Genomic DNA, 20183 nt, shown 5'->3' on the forward strand with positions numbered 1-20183 from the left:
TAACAGGAGGAGCGGAGGTGGGAATGTGGAGAGAGAACAAGGAGAGGAAAACATCAGCGAGGTGTTGGTCTGGTGATTCTTTTTCTCTGGATCAGTTTAACTACTGTAAAGACACTGAAACAGTACGTTAGATTAAATCTGAACAATCAAGCACAGCAGGACAGAAGTTTAAAAAAGCCCTGTTGAAGAGGGAGCAGGTTAGACAAACTCTAAAGACTTCTACCAGCAGAAACAAAAGTCTGATGAAAGAAATGCTGCAGCTGCAAACACAATAGTGCTGGGAGTATCGATACTTTAACGTAGGCTACTCTTTTGGTATCGATTACTCCAACAAAGTATCGATACCAAACGGGTACTCTAACGTGTCCTTCCACCGCTTCTCCCCCAGTGCTTCCCCATCTCTCTCCTCCAGACTGAGACTGAGCTAAGAGGCTAGCTGAACCCCTTTAACATCTAAAAATCCTCATTTAGTCTCAAACAGTCTTTAATGGAAACGCTGATATCTTCTTATTCTTCAGAATAAACTGGACTGAAGCTGGTGATGTTGGGGCCTTTTCCCTTCATTTTTGTTAAAGTTGCCGACTCTTGGAATAGTTGCCAACAAAGGACAGTCAGGATAAGAGAAAGATTGTTGGTAAATCTGTGTCTGAGACCGAGGAATGATGAGCTGTTCATGAACGAGCCTGTTCTACTAAACGGCTCTTTAATGTGAACTACAGTAGCTAGCTCCTGTTTGAGTGCCAGTTTCCTTTCCTCCATCCTTTCTCCTTATTTAATCCACATTTAAAAAGTCAAACCGGAACCAGATGAAGAGAAGCCAGCTCTACTGGACTGAGCCACATGATCAGGATTTCTAAGAAGAGACGGACTACCCATCAGAGAGAGACTGGACAGACATCAGCAGAGGAAACACGGGTAAGATCAGAGTTTAATGAGCTAGACCAGGACAGAACTGGACTGAACCAAACCAGACTGGACTAAGGGCACATTCACACCAGAGCTAACTAGTCCACTTTAAATGAACTCTGCTCCATTTTCCCGGATAGTCCGGTTCTTTTGGAGTGGTGTGAAAGCTCAAACAAACTCTGGTGCAGACCAAACAAGCGGACTCTGGTCCGCTTGAAAACAGGGGTCTCGGTACGCTTCCAAACGAACCCTGGTGCGGTTTGTTTGAGGTGTGAAAGCAAAGCTAACCAACTTGTGAGCCTAAGGCAGGAAGTGGCATAAAGCATAATGATATAAGGATTTATGTGTTATTTAATACACTCAAATACATGTCAGCACCTCGCATGGCATCTATGTAGCCATAGCAACATGTCATAGTCCGTGCTGATTTATTCGTCTCATGTAAAGTAGACATGCTGGACAGCTCACCACCTTACTGGCTGCCCATAATGCTGCATTGCAAGAGCAGAAACCACAAAACAGCGTAAATTCTGTGTTTTTTCATTGTTTATGTAGAAGAAAAGACCGGCGAGAGGACTTTCGTCTTCTTCTACGCCTTCTTTTCTTCTCAGTTGCTGTTTGTTCATGGTGACAGCGCCTCTAGTGGGCAGAGGCTGTAGGTGTTCAGACAGTTTAGTCTGTTTGACCAACAGAGCAGTGTGAATGCGAACCAATCCAAGGGAAAGTGCAACAACGTAGAAATTTCTGTTCCAGAACGGACCGAGTCCCCCGGACTAACGGGTGTGAAAACCACTTAAATCAGACTGGACCAAACCGGACCTCTTTATGGAAGCAGACCATGCAGGAGCATTTTTAATTCCTGCCTACTGAATCCATCCTACTGCCTGAATATTTTTCTACTTTTAGGACGCAAAAGTAGTTTAAGAATAAAGAATGTTTTTATTTTGGCACTTGAGCACATGCCATAGTCATAAACAGCTCTAACGTGTCTTTATGGTAGAGGTTCTCTATGCAGAAATCACTACTGGAGTCCTCTACTAATAACCCTGCTGGCTCTAAGTATCAGCCTCTGTGGACCGTGAAACGTTGGCTGTATGTGTTATTGAATTGTTTGTAAAGAACTCACACATGCTTCCAAACTCTCCCAAATGACCCCTGCAGGTCTACGGACCCTTTAAGCTCTTTGTTTCCTCAGTAATAGATCAATAATCAGAAACCTATCATTGATCCTTACTGACACGTTTGTTTAGCTCCTCATGAAGCTCACTGACGTGGAGCATGGCTGTTTGGTATTCTCTCCTGTTCCCTCTCATTCATTCATATTCATCACTGGTAGAGTTTGTATTTTCACTAATGTCAGGAGGACAATTCTCTCAGCATCAGGCAACAAAGTCAGCGCCGATCAAACGTCCTCTCGACAGCACACGGCGTCTGAAACAGCAGCTTCCTGTGAGATGAAGGAGTCCTGCTGAGGAGTTTACCTTTTTACTTTCCTCCAATCACAGCGTCACAACAGGCTTTCAGAAGCCTCAGAAAGTTCCTGATTGTTCCTGTCAGCTCAGGTTTTATCGTTCAGCTCTGTAGAGTCTGGGACTAAAAAGTCAGAAAAAAAGGCGGGGCAATCACGCCGACCATGGAGTTTAAACAAATCAGAGATCTTAATTCACATCAAGAGGACGTTCCTCACATTTAAATCCAGGAGGACAGAGGTGCTCCAGGTCCAGGTCTAGGCTCTCAACATGGACCAAGAACTCCAAAAGGCCTTAATCTGCAGGGCGAGAACATTCCGGGTTTGATGAAGAGGACAGAGATCAGGACTGAAACAATCAGGAGCACTCAGCAGTCTGACTAACATCATCCTGCAGGACTGAAGGTTTTTAATCCAAACTTCTGTTTTTTTACTGGTTTATTTCAGTAACCAGACCGAAATAACAGCTAATTAATGAGTCTGGAGCAGAGAAAATAATCAGGAGAAAACAACAATACATGAGAGAGGTGGTGGAGTATTTTTATTATCATAATAATAATTATTATTTATGTTCCAATTAAAACAGAAATGTACTGATGTGCATGCGTGCCATTTTTATCTTTATTCATATGATGCAGCACATTCCTTAAACATGACCTAAACTATATGAACAAAAGGACTTCAAAGTATTAATGCATATAGTCTTTTTAATCAATCTAAATAATCAGATATTTTCTTCATTATAAGCTGATTAATCGTAGAATTTTTTGAAGAGTTAATTTATAATATGTGTACATTTTTAATGCCATGTTCTTACTTTGTAAACTGTGCTGCCAGAAACAGATCTCTTCATGCAAATAAAGCAAATCTAAGATGAAATTAAATTTAAATGTCTCCACACCTGTCACCTGTCATGGTTGAACTCAGGTGTTTCAGTCAGACCCACAGGTGTATAAGATCCTCACCTATCCATACAGTCTCAAACACCTGTGGTCCTAAACGAGTCGTTCTGAAGAGCTCAGAGACTCCAGAGTGGTTCTGTGATGATGGCACCTTTGACAGAATTCATCCCTGCTGGATATTCCACAGTCAGCTGTCAGGGATGTTATTAGGAAGTGGAAGAGTTTAGGAACAACAGCAGCTCAGCCATGAAGAGGAAGACCGGGTAAAATCACAGAGAGGGTTCAACTACTGCTAAGGATCATGGGTAAAAGTCTCCAAGTCTCTGCTGAAGAGTTCTGGACTTCAGAGAAGAGCGGAGGCTGTTGGAGCTGCCAGGTCCACATTAAAGTCCGTGGATTTGAAAACAGAGTCATTAAAGTCCCTGTTGGTGGAATGGACAGGCGGCTGAATACTTTTGTCCATGTAGTGTATCTCAGCGTCCTCTCAGCCTGATAGGACGCCGATGGTGCTCTGAGAAAGTTTACGGCGTGTCACATCCCTGAGATTGTCTCATAAATGTGTCGGGCTGCAGGCTGTCTATGTCAGAGCGTCAGAGGTCATGAATCTCAGTGTGTAGAAACATAAAAATCATAAAAACACCAGAGCACAACAAGAGCTGGACCTTCATTACACTCAGAGGAATTCCTGAAACTTTTTTCAACTTTATGTTTTAAATATCTGAGGTTTGGTTGATTTGGATATCAAACTTGTATTTTACCCTCATTAGATCTGATTTAACCCAAAGCTAAGCCTATGAGCACTTTTCTCAAAGACACTGTTTATCTAGTTAACCTAGCAGTGAAGACGGGCAGAACCATTTAGAACAGTTCCTCTGTAACAACCATTCCACTATCACTATTCTCCCACAAACCTGGACCACATCTCCACCTACACGGCCACTGACATCTTTAAAGGCAAGGCTGAGTTTTATAGACTTGAATTAATGACATCTTTAAAGGCAAGGATGGAAAGTTTTATAGACTTCAAATAATGACATCTTTAAAGGCAAGGATGGAAAGTTTTATAGACTTCAAATAATGACATCTTTAAAGGCAAGGATGGAAAGTTTTATAGACTTCAAATAATGACATCTTTAAAGGCAAGGATGGAAAGTTTTATAGACTTCAAATAATGACATCTTTAAAGGCAAGGATGGAAAGTTTTATAGACTTGAAATAATGACATCTTTAAAGGCAAGGATGGAAAGTTTTAGACTTCAAATAATGACATCTTTAAAGGCAAGGATGGAAAGTTTTATAGACTTCAAATAATGACATCTTTAAAGGCAAGGATGGAAAGTTTTATAGACTTCAAAGGATGAAATCATATTTAAAAGCAAGGCTGGGATGTTTTAAAGACTTTAAAGGATGATGTCATATTTAAGGGCAAAGATGGAATGTTTTATAGAGTTCAAAGGATGATGTCATATTTCAAGGCAAGGATGGGATGTTTTAAAGACTTCAAAGGATCGCATTATATTTAAAGGCAAGGATGGAATGTTTTATAGAGTTCAAAGGATGACGTCATATTTCAAGGCAAGGATGAGATGTTTTATAGACTTCAAAGGATGAAATCATATTTAAAAGCAAGGCTGGGACGGTTTATAGACTTTAAAGGATGATGTCATATTTAAGGGCAAAGATGGAATGTTTTCTAGACTTCAAAGGATGACATTATATTTAAAGGCAAGGCTGGAATGTTTTATAGAGTTCAAAGGATGACGTCATATTTCAAGGCAAGGATGGAATCTTTCAAAGACCTAAAGGATAACATCACCTCCAGAGGCAAGGCTGGAATGTTTTAGACACTAACTTAAAATTAAAATCATATTCATACGAACACCTCTCCTTCAGAAATATTACGACCCCTGTGATGTGAATGAGGTCACGGCCCATTTCATGATTAAATTGATGCTTAACTGAACAGAGATGTTGAAATCAGAGGGTGGAGCCTCTCAGCCGTAGACCAATCAGGATTTAACATCTTTCTTTTTCTGAGGCAGAAGAAAAATGAAGCATGGCTGAAAAAGAGTGAAACCAACCCGAGGACTGAGATTTGACTGATCTTGTTTACAGCAGCGTCTCCTCCCCGTGTGTACTTTCAGAAGTAGAACAGTAGAAAGTTCCAGCCTCTGTTATTTCAACCAGCCTGAGCTCGGCCACCATTAAACGCTGAAGCTCCCCAGTCATTAAATTCTTTTTAAATCAGCTTTTCCTCCGGTGAGAGTCAGAGAGCTTTGAAAAGCTTACAGAAGTTACTAAGCCAGGGCTGTGAAATAAATAAATAAAGACTATCAGAGAAGGAGGATTTAAAGAATAGATCTGAGGGAGAGAGAGAGGACGGAGGGCATGATGAAGATCCTAAATAAAACAAACACAGGAGGAGCCATGGCCTCCATATCTAACAGAGGAAGAGGATGTACCAACTGTTTAAAGAGCATCTTTACAGCCTGATTTATATCCACAAACTCCCCAACATTAAAATGTGTTTAAACATAAATATACTGTCTTTATAGCTGGACAGTGGCAGTGATGAACCCACATATAAACGTCCATTCCACCACTTCCTGTTCCATCATTAATATTCTAATGTGTGGCTTTTATTTGAGATGGAAATGCTGCTAGATTTTCTGTCCAAGTAAAACTTCCTAAATAGGATCAATTCAATGACACAGAGCAGCTGTCTCCTGCTGGGCTGTTTATTACTGTAAGATGTATGGAGTCAGTATTGTTACAAAACTTAAGAGCACATTTTTTTGTTTTGAGACATTTATTTTGGGCTCAGTCTTTCCATTCAAACTTAAAAAAAATAGTAACTTTTTCATGGTAATGTAACAAGGAAAGAGACATGGAGAGAGGAGGCTGTGGTGCTGAAAGAACAGCTCCACATCCAGACATCCTCCCTCTCCACCAATCACAGCTGGGATACTCCAGCCTCCTGAGAACGGATGGATGGATGGATGGGTGGATGATGGATGGATGGATGGATGATGGGTAGATAGATGGATGGGTGGCTGGATGGATGGATGGATGATAGATGATGGATGGATGGATGGATGGATGGATGGATGGATGGGTGGATGGATGGATGGGTGGATGGATGGATGGATGGGTGGATGGATGGATGGATGATAGATGGATGGATGGATGGATGGATGGATGGGTGGATGGATGGATGGGTGGACGGATGGATGGATGGGTGGATGGATGGATGGATGGGTGGATGGATGGATGGATGATAGATGGATGGATGGATGGATGGGTGGATGGGTGGATGGATGGATGTTGTCCTCCTCTGGTTCATCCTGATAAAACCTCTCCTCTCTCCTCTTAATTCTGCGTTTGTCTCCTGATTTAAGCCCTCCTTTGATTCTCAGTCCTCAAACGATCCTCTCCCTCCAAATATCCTCTGATCTAATTATCTGCTCTCATCCTGTTAAAGGTCTTTAAAACGCTTCGTTAGTGTGTGCCTAAACACTAAATCCACCTTTTTTCAGATCAACTTTAACTGAATCAGTCTTCATTAGGAAAACTAATCTCCCATTTTTCCAAAGATAATGAAGTTATTTCATTTACAGACTGAAACCCTCTGATGTAGGAGGGTCTAAAACCACTAGAACTCTGTAAACACAAATATAGATGAAAAAGTCAGGAGGTTTGGCCTGGACTCCGGCTCAGCTTTAACAAAAAGACATGATTTTATTGACGTGACTTTGGATTAAAAGTCCATTAACTGTAAAATTACAGCAATCCTATGGTGAGATAAATGTTAATGTAGATGTAGTTAGCATTAACAGAGAGGGTTAAACCTTTGTGTCTGTGCCCATAAAGCTCATGCCCCCTCCCCCCTACATTAGTCTGGGTCCTGCTCAGGTACCAGCTAAAGTCTGGATCCTGTTGATGGTACTGCAGACTCATTGTGGTCTCAGGATGGCAGGTTCTGATGATGGAGGAGCGAGGGCAACAAGAACTTTCAGGCCTTTGACCACATTCTGCTCTTTTCTGTGAAACTGCTGTACATTTAGACAGAAACAGTCTAAGTTAACTCAGTTTGCACAAAAAACAGCTGCCCTGGCATTGTTTTAGGTGCTAACCAGCCCTTTACCCCGACATAACCACACTGTTAGTCCAGTAGCTTCCACTGATCCACCAGATGTGATCAAACATGCAGAATGATGACATGAACCTTAAAATCCTTCCACCAAACTACTGCAACGATCAGAAATGAAAGCCATAGACACATGTGATGTGTAATTCCTGATTTCAGAGGTGCACATGAACAACAAAAATATCTTCACTTAGAAGAACAATGCTAAAAAAATAAAATCATCATGGCTCCATAGTGTGGCGGCCCACCAGGATACCGGTCCAGCCCTGGAAGGGGATGGTGATGTCCACGAGGTCAGGATTTTGATCTTTATTATAAATGTTTTAACTGTATAAACAATGATTCATTTATTTACAAGCATGCTGCTCAAAGTCATCAGCCTCTCCTCCGCTCAGTGTGCAGCAGGTACAAACATCAACGCTCTGTACCAAACCTTTACCTGAGCCTTCAATGATCAAGATTACATTCATAAAAATGAAGGTCACTACTCCACTGCAGGGTCATGTGTCACAGAAACTAACCCATTCTAGGTTATGTTTAATTTCCTTCATTCTGTCAGTCTTACCTACAATTTCCACATTTTCCACAATATCTGCGGCATGCTCTTTGCTCCGACCGAAGGTGAGCGACTTCGCCCACTGGAAGCGTGCAGCTCTGGCAGAGATCGGCAACGGCAAGTTCACACAGGAATAGTACATCAAAAATGGACGATTTTACCTTTAAGGGTTAATTTATTATCCTTTAAAAGTCTAAAAGTGGTTTATCTGTGGTTTGATGTGAAATTCTTTGGCTAAATGTCCTCAAAAGTTAACTTTTCCCGTCAAAGGCGCCATTGTGGCTCTCTGACCTCTCTGACCTCTCGGTGACCCTTTGCTGTTGGATGAGACGTAATGTTGATACAGTGATGATTTACAACTGAGAGTCCTTCATTGTGTTGTATTTGAAAGAACCAGAAATTCTACACTTGTGACTTCCTGTTTGGAGCTTTCTGATCAACAGGTATTGACGATGGTTTGGCAGCAGGCGGTGCTGAAACTAGACCTGCAGCGTATTCCCAGCGAAGCACAGCAGAGTGGCGATTCAGGGTTACGATGGTGCAGGACCAGAGCGCGAGCAGTGAACTTGCTCGGAAGTGATTTCCTCTGCAGTACAATTCATGGCAGGAACGCGGCACAGTCGCTGGACGTGGAAATTGCAGCTTACTGCTCTTTAAACCACACTAACTCAGTAATAAAAATAATGCATACTTTATTTCTGACCCTTAGGTCATATCAGCATTCATTATTAAAATAAATAAAAAACAAACAACAACAGGATCGAATCAGAGTCCATGTTCAGGCATTAAACCACAGAGACACCTGTACCAACATTTATGAAACAGTTCAGAGCCCTGAGTCACTGACTGTATGAATGATTTTTATTTTCTGAAGTAATAATCAACTCTTTAATTTAAACAGAATTTCTCTGCAGCTTGAGACGTTATTGGTGACTAAAGTGTAGATGCACCATCAGCATAGAGTTAAGAAGCTCTCCTTTAACATTCTCTGTACATGTATGAAATCTATGTGCCAGTATTTTAGCGTGTGTATGGAGTTTACAGCACTGACACTGAACATCATCATAAACATGACATGTTTTCCTTATCATGCATTATTTAATTGACTGTATACAGAATAATGTGGAAGAAGCAGATGAAGCAACAGAGAAGAAAAAATGGCAGTATTGTCTTTTATACTGATGCTAGGTGTAGTTCATCATATTCATGGTTTCATCAGAGGAGAATGTACCTCTCTACAACCCTCTGGAGGTACAGGCACCTGTCCTCAGAGAATATCTGTGGAGGAACCAGTGCTGTACCAGTAGAGATGGATGATAGATCACTGTTTTTCTGCAACACAACTGCTGTTACATCATCGTCACATCTGCATCCAACAGCAGCCACCAAAAACAGTTGAAATGTTCCGTCATACACGCTGTAATACTGCAGCAGAAATACCGGAATGCTTCAGCTGTGTCCATTATAACATATTCCTCCCAACTTTAACCCATCAAAAACAGCCCATATTTGTCACCCAATCAACATCAGACTTTCTCCACAGCATCTTCAGACCATGTGATCAAACATGCAGACTGATGACATGAACCTTAAAATCCTTCCACCAAACTACTGCAACGATCAGAAATGAAAGCCATAGACACATGTGATGTGTAATTCCTGATTTCAGAGGTGCACATGAACAACAAAAATATCTTCACTTAGAAGAACAATGCTAAAAAAATAAAATCATCATGGCTCCATAGTGTGGCGGCCCACCAGGATACCGGTCCAGCCCTGGAAGGGGATGGTGATGTCCACGAGGTCAGGATTTTGATCTTTATTATAAATGTTTTAACTGTATAAACAATGATTCATTTATTTACAAGCATGCTGCTCAAAGTCATCAGCCTCTCCTCCGCTCAGTGTGCAGCAGGTACAAACATCAACGCTCTGTACCAAACCTTTACCTGAGCCTTCAATGATCAAGATTACATTCATAAAAATGAAGGTCACTACTCCACTGCAGGGTCATGTGTCACAGAAACTAACCCATTCTAGGTTATGTTTAATTTCCTTCATTCTGTCAGTCTTACCTACAATTTCCACATTTTCCACAATATCTGCGGCATGCTCCGTGCGACACGGGTTTGCTCCGACCGAAGGTGAGCGACTTCGCCCACTGGAAGCGTGTCTAGAGCGCTCTGCCGCGGCGTGCAGCTCTGGCAGAGATCGGCAACGGCAAGTTCACACAGGAATAGTACATCAAAAATGGACGATTTTACCTTTAAGGGTTAATTTATTATCCTTTAAAAGTCTAAAAGTGGTTTATCTGTGGTTTGATGTGAAATTCTTTGGCTAAATGTCCTCAAAAGTTAACTTTTCCCCGTCAAAGGCGCCATTGTGGCTCTCTGACCCTCTGACCTCTCGGTGACCCTTTGCTGTTGGATGAGACGTAATGTTGATACAGTGATGATTTACAACTGAGAGTCCTTCATTGTGTTGTATTTTGAAAGAACCAGAAATTCTACACTTGTGACTTCCTGTTTGGAGCTTTCTGATCAACAGGTATTGACGTGGTTTGGCAGCAGCCGGTGCTGAAACTAGACCTGCAGCGTATTCCCAGCGAAGCACAGCAGAGTGGCGATTCAGGGTTACGATGGTGCAGGACCAGAGCGCGAGCAGTGAACTTGCTCGGAAGTGATTTCCTCTGCAGTACAATTCACCGGCAGAACGCGGCACAGTCGCTGTACGTGGAAATTGCAGCTTACTGCTCTTTAAACCACACTAACTCAGTAATAAAAATAATGCATACTTTATTTCTGACCCTTAGGTCATATCAGCATTCATTATTAAAATAAATAAAAAACAAACAACAACAGGATCGAATCAGAGTCCATGTTCAGGCATTAAACCACAGAGACACCTGTACCAACATTTATGAAACAGTTCAGAGCCCTGAGTCACTGACTGTATGAATGATTTTTATTTTCTGAAGTAATAATCAACTCTTTAATTTAAACAGAATTTCTCTGCGCAGCTTGGAGACGTTATTGGTGACTAAAGTGTAGATGCACCATCAGCATAGAGTTAAGAAGCTCTCCTTTAACATTCTCTGTACATGTATGAAATCTATGTGCCAGTATTTTAGCGTGTGTATGGAGTTTACAGCACTGACACTGAACATCATCATAAACATGACATGTTTTCCTTATCATGCATTATTTAATTGACTGTATACAGAATAATGTGGAAGAAGCAGATGAAGCAACAGAGAAGAAAAAATGGCAGTATTGTCTTTTATACTGATGCTAGGTGTAGTTCATCATATTCATGGTTTCATCAGAGGAGAATGTACCTCTCTACAACCCTCTGGAGGTACAGGCACCTGTCCTCAGAGAATATCTGTGGAGGAACCAGTGCTGTACCAGTAGAGATGGATGATAGATCACTGTTTTTTCTGCAACACAACTGCTGTTACATCATCGTCACATCTGCATCCAACAGCAGCCACCAAAAACAGTTGAAATGTTCCCGTCATACACGCTGTAATACTGCAGCAGAAATACCGGAATGCTTCAGCTGTGTCCATTATAACATATTCCTCCCAACTTTAACCCATCACAGCCCATATTTGTCACCCAATCAACATCAGACTTTCTCCACAGCATCTTCAGACCATCTTCAAACAGAAACCATCCACCACAGACCCATGAACCAACACGGAGACTCTGGACCTGTACAGCGCTGCTGCACATTTAAACACCTCATTCCTCCATTAAGCCATGGAGGATTTGTCTCTTTGTGCTTATGACAAGAAACTCAAAAAGCAGCAAATTAAGCCACACCCCCCAGTCAGCTGACATCTGATATAGACTGTTCTAAGGTCAGGATTAGAAAGACAGCAGACAGAGGGTTAAAACCAGCAGGAACATGAGGAGCACACGTTAGCGATGATCTTTAAGGGGACTGACCTCAAACACAGTCAGTAAGTCTACATGCACAATCAGGACATTTACATGTACAGTCAGGACATCTACAGTCAGTACGTCTACATGTACAGTCAGGACATCTACATCTACAGTCAGTACGTTTTCATGTACAGTCAGGGCATCTACAGTCAGTACGTCTACATGTACAATCAGGACATTTACATATACACTCAGGACATCTACATGTACAGTCAGTACGTCTACATGTACAGTCAGGACATTTACATGTACAGTCAGGACATCTACAGTCAGTACGTCTACATGTACAGTCAGGACATTTACATATACACTCAGGACATCTACATCTACAGTCAGTACGTTTTCATGTACAGTCAGGGCATCTACATCTACAGTCAGTACGTCTACATGTACAGTAAGGGCATCTACATCTACAGTCAGTACGTTTACATGTACAGTCAGGGCATCTACATCTACAGTCAGGACATTTACATGTACAGTCAGGGCATCTACATCTACAGTCAGTACGTCTACATGTACAGTAAGGGCATCTACATCTACAGTCAGTACGTTTACATGTACAGTCAGGACGTCTACATCTACAGTCAGTACGTCTACATGTACAGTAAGGGCATCTACATCTACAGTCAGTACGTCTACATGTACAGTCAGTACATTTACATGTACAGTCGGTACGTTTACATGTACAGCCAGTACGTCTACATGTACAGTCAGTACGTTTACATGTACAGCCAGTACGTCTACATGTACAGTCAGTACGTTTACATGTACAGTCAGTACATTTACATGTACAGTTAGGATATCTACATCTACAGTCAGTATGTCTACATGTACAGTCAGGACATCTACATCTGCAATCAGAACATTTACATGTACAGTCAGTACATCTACATGTACAGTCATTACATTTACATGTACAGTCAGTATGTTTACATGTACAGTCAGTATGTTTACATGTACAGTCAGTACGTTTACATCCACAGTCAGTACATTTACATGCACAGTCAGTACGTTTACATGTACAGTCAGGACATTTACATGTACAGTCAGGGCATCTACATCTACAGTCAGTACGTCTACATCTACAGTCAGGACATTTACATGTACAGTCAGGGCATCTACATCTACAGTCAGTACGTCTACATGTACAGTCAGTACGTTTACATGTACAGTCAGTACATTTACATGTACAGTCAGTACATTTACATGTACAGTCAGTACGTTTACATCCACAGTCAGTACATTTACATGTACAGTCAGTACGTTTACATGCACAGTCAGTACGTTTACATGTACAGTCAGTACATTTACATGTACAGTCAGTACGTTTACATGTACAGTCAGTATGTTTACATGTACAGTATGGACATCTACATCTACAGTCAGTACGTTTACATCCACAGTCAGTACATTTACATGCACAGTCAGTACGTTTACATGTACAGTCAGTACATTTACATGTACAGTCAGTACGTTTACATGTACAGTCAGTATGTTTACATGTACAGTATGGACATCTACATCTACAGTCAGTACGTTTACATCCACAGTCAGTACATTTACATGCACAGTCAGTACGTTTACATGTACAGTCAGTACATTTACATGTACAGTCAGTATGTTTATATGTACAGTCAGTACATTAAAATGTACAGTCAGTACGTTTACATGTACAGTCAGTACATTTACATGTACAGTCAGTATGTTTATATGTACAGTCAGTACATTAACATGTACAGTCAGTACGTTTACATGTACAGTCAGTACGTAGGCATGAACAGTCAGTACGTCTACATGCACAGTCAGTACGTCTACATGTACAGTCAGTACGTTTACATGTACAGTCAGTATGTTTACATGTACAGTCAGTACGTCTACATGTACAGTCAGTACGTAGGCATGAACAGTCAGTATGTTTACATGTACAGTCAGTATGTTTACATGTACAGTTAGTATGTTTACATGTACAGTCAGTATGTTTACATGTACAGTCAGTACGTCTGCATGTACAGTTAGTACGTAGGCATGAACAGTCAGTATGTTTACATGTACAGTCAGTTCGTTTACATGTACAGTCAGTATGTTTACATGTACAGTCAGTATGTTTACATGCACAGTCAGTACGTTTACATGTACAGTCTTAGCAGTGCAATATTAGATCAATTAAACAAGGGATAAACAATTTAAAAAAAACAATCTTGTTATTGTCACTTTAGTTCTACAATAGAAGCCAAAAATCAACTGTTATATAGAAAGGGATGATCATTTCTTTGTTGTTCTTGTTTTGAAAAAAAAAAAAAAAAAAAAAAAAAAAAACGCATGAAGAAGAGAAGTATGATTTTTGTGAAGAAAATAAATCCAAACCAGAAACTTAAATGTATGCTTTAAACTAGCATCTTCACAAATTTCAGGAGGAAGAAATATTGCTCTGTCTGTGATTTGAAAATTGCAGCAGGCCAGGTTGCGATTTAATCTAATTTGCGATTATTTCCACAGCCCTACTATGGAGTCTACTGACTGGTGATATACAGCCGTCCAGCAAGTTTGATCCAGTTTGAAAACTCCACAGTCCTCCTCCTGACGAAGGTTGTATGAGGTCATTGACAGCATCATCATCTTCTCTTTCTCTAACTCTGGTCTGTTCTCTTACTCTCTTTAAGGTTTTTGAATTGTAATTTTATTATTTATGACTATTTCTGTCAGTCTTGTGCAGTACTGATGTACTTAAATATCATTGTGTGGTTGTTCACTGGTCTGTACTACTCTGTAAATGTGGATTTATTTCTGTGGTGAAGGATGGAGTATGCCCAATCATATTGTTCGTATTGTATCATATTGTTTAAAACTTATCCAATCATTTCATTTGTATTAAATCATTTGTTTAAAATCAAACTGTATCGTACCATAGCATCTGTATTGTATTGTATCATTGAACATTATCATATCATTGTTTTGTATTGTTTGTATCTGTTGTATAATTTTTACAGTATAGCGTTTGTTTCCTATCGTTTGTGTCACATCATTGAATCCTATTCTATCATATCATATTGCTTTGTGTGGTTTGTATGGTGTATAATTTGTTTCATAGTGTTTGTATGGTAGTTATAGTCATATCTTATTTCTATGGTGTGTCAGTGTATAGATTGTTGAGTATAACACTGTTTCTATAATCCATTGTCCTATTGTATTGAATCATATAATAATAAAAATATAATAGTAAACTACTGTCAAACATCAACATAAATTTTCATTGTTTCACTGATAAATCGAACACATGTTGATCATTCCAGAAAACTTTTGTACCAACTAGTTTTTCCATGATCTTACATAACACATGCCAATCTAGTTTCTACAGCCCTACAGATTAAAGACTCGCGTTCCCACCTTGAGATCTTGGGTGACCTCCAAGGGGGTCACAGACCCCAGGTTGGGAACCATTGCTCTATAATATAGAGCAGAGGTTCTCAACCTTTCAGCCCACGACCCCTAAAATAAAGGTGTCAGAGACCGGAGACCCCCACTGGACCTGAAGGTGGCTGAACACAGCCAGGAACATTCTAGAATAGCCATCTGCAGACAAGGGCACTCATAAGGGGGTAAATGGGAGAGCCTTCTGGTGCCCAGCCAAGCTGGGGACCCATGGAGGTCAGCAAAACCATGATCCATCATAGAGTTAACCTGTGATAGCCATATGTTATAGTTAACCTCTTAAATAACCTCTCTTATCAAAGAAACAAATATGTTTTTAATCATTTGTGTAGTAAATAGCCTTCTTAAAAATGTTAATCCCTTTTGTTGTTAAAAAAAAAAAAGAATTAAAATGGGATAAAAATTGCTAGAATGGGTTAATCACGGTAAGGAAAAGGTGGAATAAGTGGTGAAATTGGATTTTAAAAGTAGCAGAAATGGGTTAGAAGTGGCAACAATTCCATGAAAATGGTAAAAAAATAAAAAGGCAAAATCTGGTTAAAGTGGGAAAAATGGGCATAAAGATAAATACATCTAAAAATAAATTTGTGAAATTTTATGGAAATTTGGGATTTTTTAAAATTTCAGTAAAAAGTTCAATGAACATTTCAGTTCCAAAAAAAAATTGTGTTATTGTGTTAAATTATTTGTGTTTTCAGGGGTGAAAAGTGGAAATAATGGGTCAGTAGTGACAACATTAGGCTTAAGTGGTGAAAGTTGGTTTAGAAGTGGCAAAAAAGGAAAATAAAGTGGTAGAAAGGGTTTAAAACTGACAAAAACAGGTGTTTAATGGCAAAAATGTGTTCAAGTTGATGGGAAAAAAATATGAAAACTGGTTAAAATGGGTGCAAAGTGGCAACAGTGTAACTTATGAAATATTCTTAGTTTTTTTTCTTTGTCTTGTGACCCACAAGAGGGTCCCAGCCCCGAGGTTGAGAACCACTGATATAGAGCATAACAGTAACATACCATGTATCTTCTGGTTCACTAAAGCTGAATTAGTTGACATTAATGATAAGCACGAGTGAACGATGGCCTTACACCGCTTTAGTTTTCACACAGGCTGATTCTAAAGAGCTCACTGTTTTAACATAGAACCTTCATTTTATGCTGTAGGCACATTAAGTGTATTTATTAGTCTTTACTAAAATCATTAGTTCACATAAATGACGTCTAAGTTGTATGAAATAACAAAGTTCAGTTTAACTTACATAAAAAAAACCAGAAAAGCACTCAGAGAGCGCAGACCTCCGCCATCAGCCAATCTGCCAATAATGAAGCATCCTTTAAAACCAAACCTGATCCAGACGGTGATCCGGATCACTCCCAAATCTAATTGGCTGATGACTCCCTCCCTGGTGGGCGGAGACACGGTGAGACAAAGGATCGGCTTGGCTACGTGTGGACCGTCATGGTGGAAGCATTGCCTGCAGGTGCCAACAGATGCACTGACAGTCTCACCCACGGCTTTTTGAAATTTTGAAAAGGCTCCTCCCCCTCTTAAAGAACTAAACATACTAAGTTATCTCAGCTTAACGTGATCACTGCATGTTTCAGCGGAATAATACAGACGACTCATCTGATTTAGTAATGTCAGCGTTTTTTGACAAAACATGAGAGAATAATTAATGATTGCTAAAAGTTTAAATAGAAACTAAATCCGGGTTTACGGTGCAGGGATGTGAAATGTTGGATTTTGCTCTCTCATATGCCGTTGGTTTCTGTTCGTTCTGCACACTGCTCTGTTTTCTGGATCTGGATTACCCCTATCACCCCCGTCCCACTGATGAAGGCTCTATGTCCTGTTTTCTGGGCCTCGGACCACCAGTTGAGAACCATGGGTCCAGCCTCAGTCAAGAGATTAGATTTGGACTGAGGTGGATGTAACAGTAACCTGATGAAGTGAGGTCTGCATGTAAACGTACTGAGTGGGAGGGCTCACATAGAGGTGCTCAGAGGCTCAGTGAGTGTGAGTGCGGAAGAAGCAGCCCTGAACCACGGTGTGATGAGGCCCGCAGCCTCAGAGGTGGAGGTGGGGCTGTTACGTAAGGAGCGTGACTTTAATGGTAATGCAGGTGAATAAGTCATCAGGGTGCACCGTACAGGAGGGGGGGAGGGGGGGGCTGTACCTGGAAGAGCCGCAGGATGTTGGCCACCATGATGGACACGGAGCTGGCCGACGCTCCGATCACTCCCACAACTTTCTCCGGCTTCACGAACACCGGCGGCTCCCCGTTAGTACACCTGACGTCCGACGTGTCCTTCTGGATCAGCGCCTGCACGAACGTCAGGGACTGCTCCAGGGCGTACGTGTCCCGCGAGCACGTGTCCAGGACCCGCGCGCCCAGCGTGACGTTAGGCAGCAGCTCTTCGTCCCCGTTGATCTGGTCCAGCGCGTACATCATCGCCTCCAGCCGGTGGATGCCGTTCTCCTTCTTGATGTCCCCGCACGGCATCCCCGGGAGCCCCCGCGCGTGCACCGGGAAGAGCCCCCCCAGCGTCACGTCGCCCTCCACGCGGATGGAGTGCGGCGCGTAAATCTCCTGAGAGCGCGTAAAATCCACGAGAAGCATCCACAAAATCCACAGAATCCACGGAGCCAGAGCTGGGCAGGGTTTGGGGGGGCTGGAGCCCATGGTGGCACAATCACAGACACCCCACGGAGAATCACGGAAAGGCGCGAGGCACTTTTTAGGAGACTTTGATGAATCCGAGAGCCGAGTTCATCCTGAGAGAAGCGGAGACTGCTGTGAACCCACTCAGGCTCTCCGTGGGAACGGTGCGCAGAGACGCTGCCGCTGCTCGCTTGTTGCTCGAGCATCCATCCCGAGGAGAGGAAGAATTCACCCGCAGATCCACGGATCCGCGCAGGATCCGCGCAGAGACGCGGAGACCAGAATCAACTCCGGTAGCTTATCCCGACATTCGGTGAAGGACCCCGCAGCCCACGCTCCTCTCTGATGTCATTCCTCACGCAGTCATCACAGTCACAATAATCAATACTAATGGCGCGCGCACACCTGCGGACCGATAGCAGCTCTGCTTCAGTTTCCCGGGAGGAGGAGAGGGAGAGGAGCGGCTCCAGACGCGCTGCTGAGTGAGGAAAGAACTCTGCCACTGTGTGACAGCCTCTTCATCCCACCTCATCCTCCTCCTCCTCCTCGTCGTCGTGCCCGGGTTCACGCACGCGCACTGCTGTGGAATCAGAGAAAGTGCAGTTTGAGGATTTCTGCGTCCAAAGAGTCAAAGAACCAGAGCGAGACCTCCTCCATCCTCTCTCTCTCTCTCTCTCTCTCTCTCCATCTGCACCAACTCCTCATGTACGGAGGCCCACAAATGCCACTGGAATAAAAGAAATACAAATAGAGTGAAAAAATGATTTCAGTCAGAATTAAAAGACAGAACTCTCTTCAAACCCAGACTCAGACCCCGTTCACCTGTTCAGGAGCCACTGAACAGGTGTCCCATTTTACACTGTGTGAGCTTTTATCTGTAGTTTTATTGTTTTTATCTGTAGAGTGAGCTTAAGTGCTGAGAAAGGCGCTTAAAAATAAAATATATTATTATTATTATTATTATTATTATTATTATTATATTTTTATTATTGTTATTATATTATTATTACATTATTATTATTATTATTATTATTATATTTTTATTATTGTTATTATATTATTATATTATTATTATTATTATTATTATTATATTTTTATTATTATTATATTATTATTATTATATTATTATTATAATTATTATTATTATTATATTATTATTATTATTATTATTATTATTATTATATTATATTATTATTATTATTATTATTATTATTATATTATTATTATTATATTATTATATTATTATTATTATTATTATTATTATTATTATTATTATTCAGTCCACACTAGAGGATAGTAGGACATACAGAACATAATAACACAGGAAGGAGCCGGTTGAGACGGTCACTCAGTGATTGCTGGTCCAACCTGTGAGGTTTTAAACATGAGACAAAAAAGAGGACAAAAAGCCCAGTATCTCCTGGTTTACAAACGTAAAATAAATACATTTACAACTTAAAATAGAAATAGAAAAATATCAGCAATCATTCTGCTCCTTTACATTCAAAGTGGAAGATTTTATGTTGGATATGAATTGTTTTCTTTTATTGAATGAAATAAATAAATAAATAAATAAATAAATGAATGAAAAATAAACATAATTCTAAGATAAAAGTCAAACTTAGAAGAATATAAATCTTCCATGATGTTTAAGGTCAGTGTAAATGTTGAGATAATAGATCAGAATAAATGAAACAGTCATAATTATGAGATTAGTTAAATGGTGAAATACTCCTTTATTGAATTTAAAGTTAGAATCATGAAACAAAAAGTGAAATAAAAAAGTTGATCATGAATAAGATGATATCAGAGATAGAGCCGACAGTAAAGTGGGTCCAGATTAGATCAACAGTAGAAGCTGCAGGTTAAAGGTGGCCTCACCTGGCTGCACAGGTAGACCTTCATATCTCCATCTCATGGATTTATTCCACATTTATCTGAGAGGAAGCGTTTGACAAGGGCAGGACTCCGTAATCTAATTCTCTAAAGGTGATTGGATGAAGTTTCTGTCTGTCACATTCATCACAGGCCAATCAGAGCGTCGACACAGAGTGAGGTAGTAGACACGCTCAGTTCCATTAGTAACCTGAGCTCGACAGTAAGACACCATCACAGTTTATGAGCGAGGAGTTTGTTGGTGGAAGAAACTCATCCTGAGGCTGAGCAGAGAA

At 40.8% G+C, this 20183-nt stretch overlaps 1 protein-coding gene across 1 annotated transcript in view; it reads right to left on the minus strand.

Moving 5' to 3' along the window:
* The window catches only part of LOC121506940 (metabotropic glutamate receptor 7), a 449909-nt gene extending 431502 nt beyond the window's left edge, over window positions 1-18407 (minus strand). The window contains exon 1 of the mRNA XM_041783000.1: window positions 17527-18407. Within this exon, the coding sequence (XP_041638934.1) occupies window positions 17527-18033 (507 nt within the window). The 5' untranslated portion in view covers window positions 18034-18407. The remainder of the gene's footprint in view (window positions 1-17526) is intronic.
* Window positions 18408-20183: the final 1776 nt, after the last annotated feature.

Source organism: Cheilinus undulatus, linkage group 3 (assembly GCF_018320785.1).
Source record: "Cheilinus undulatus linkage group 3, ASM1832078v1, whole genome shotgun sequence".
In the NCBI taxonomy this organism is placed as follows: Eukaryota; Metazoa; Chordata; class Actinopteri; order Labriformes; family Labridae; genus Cheilinus; species Cheilinus undulatus.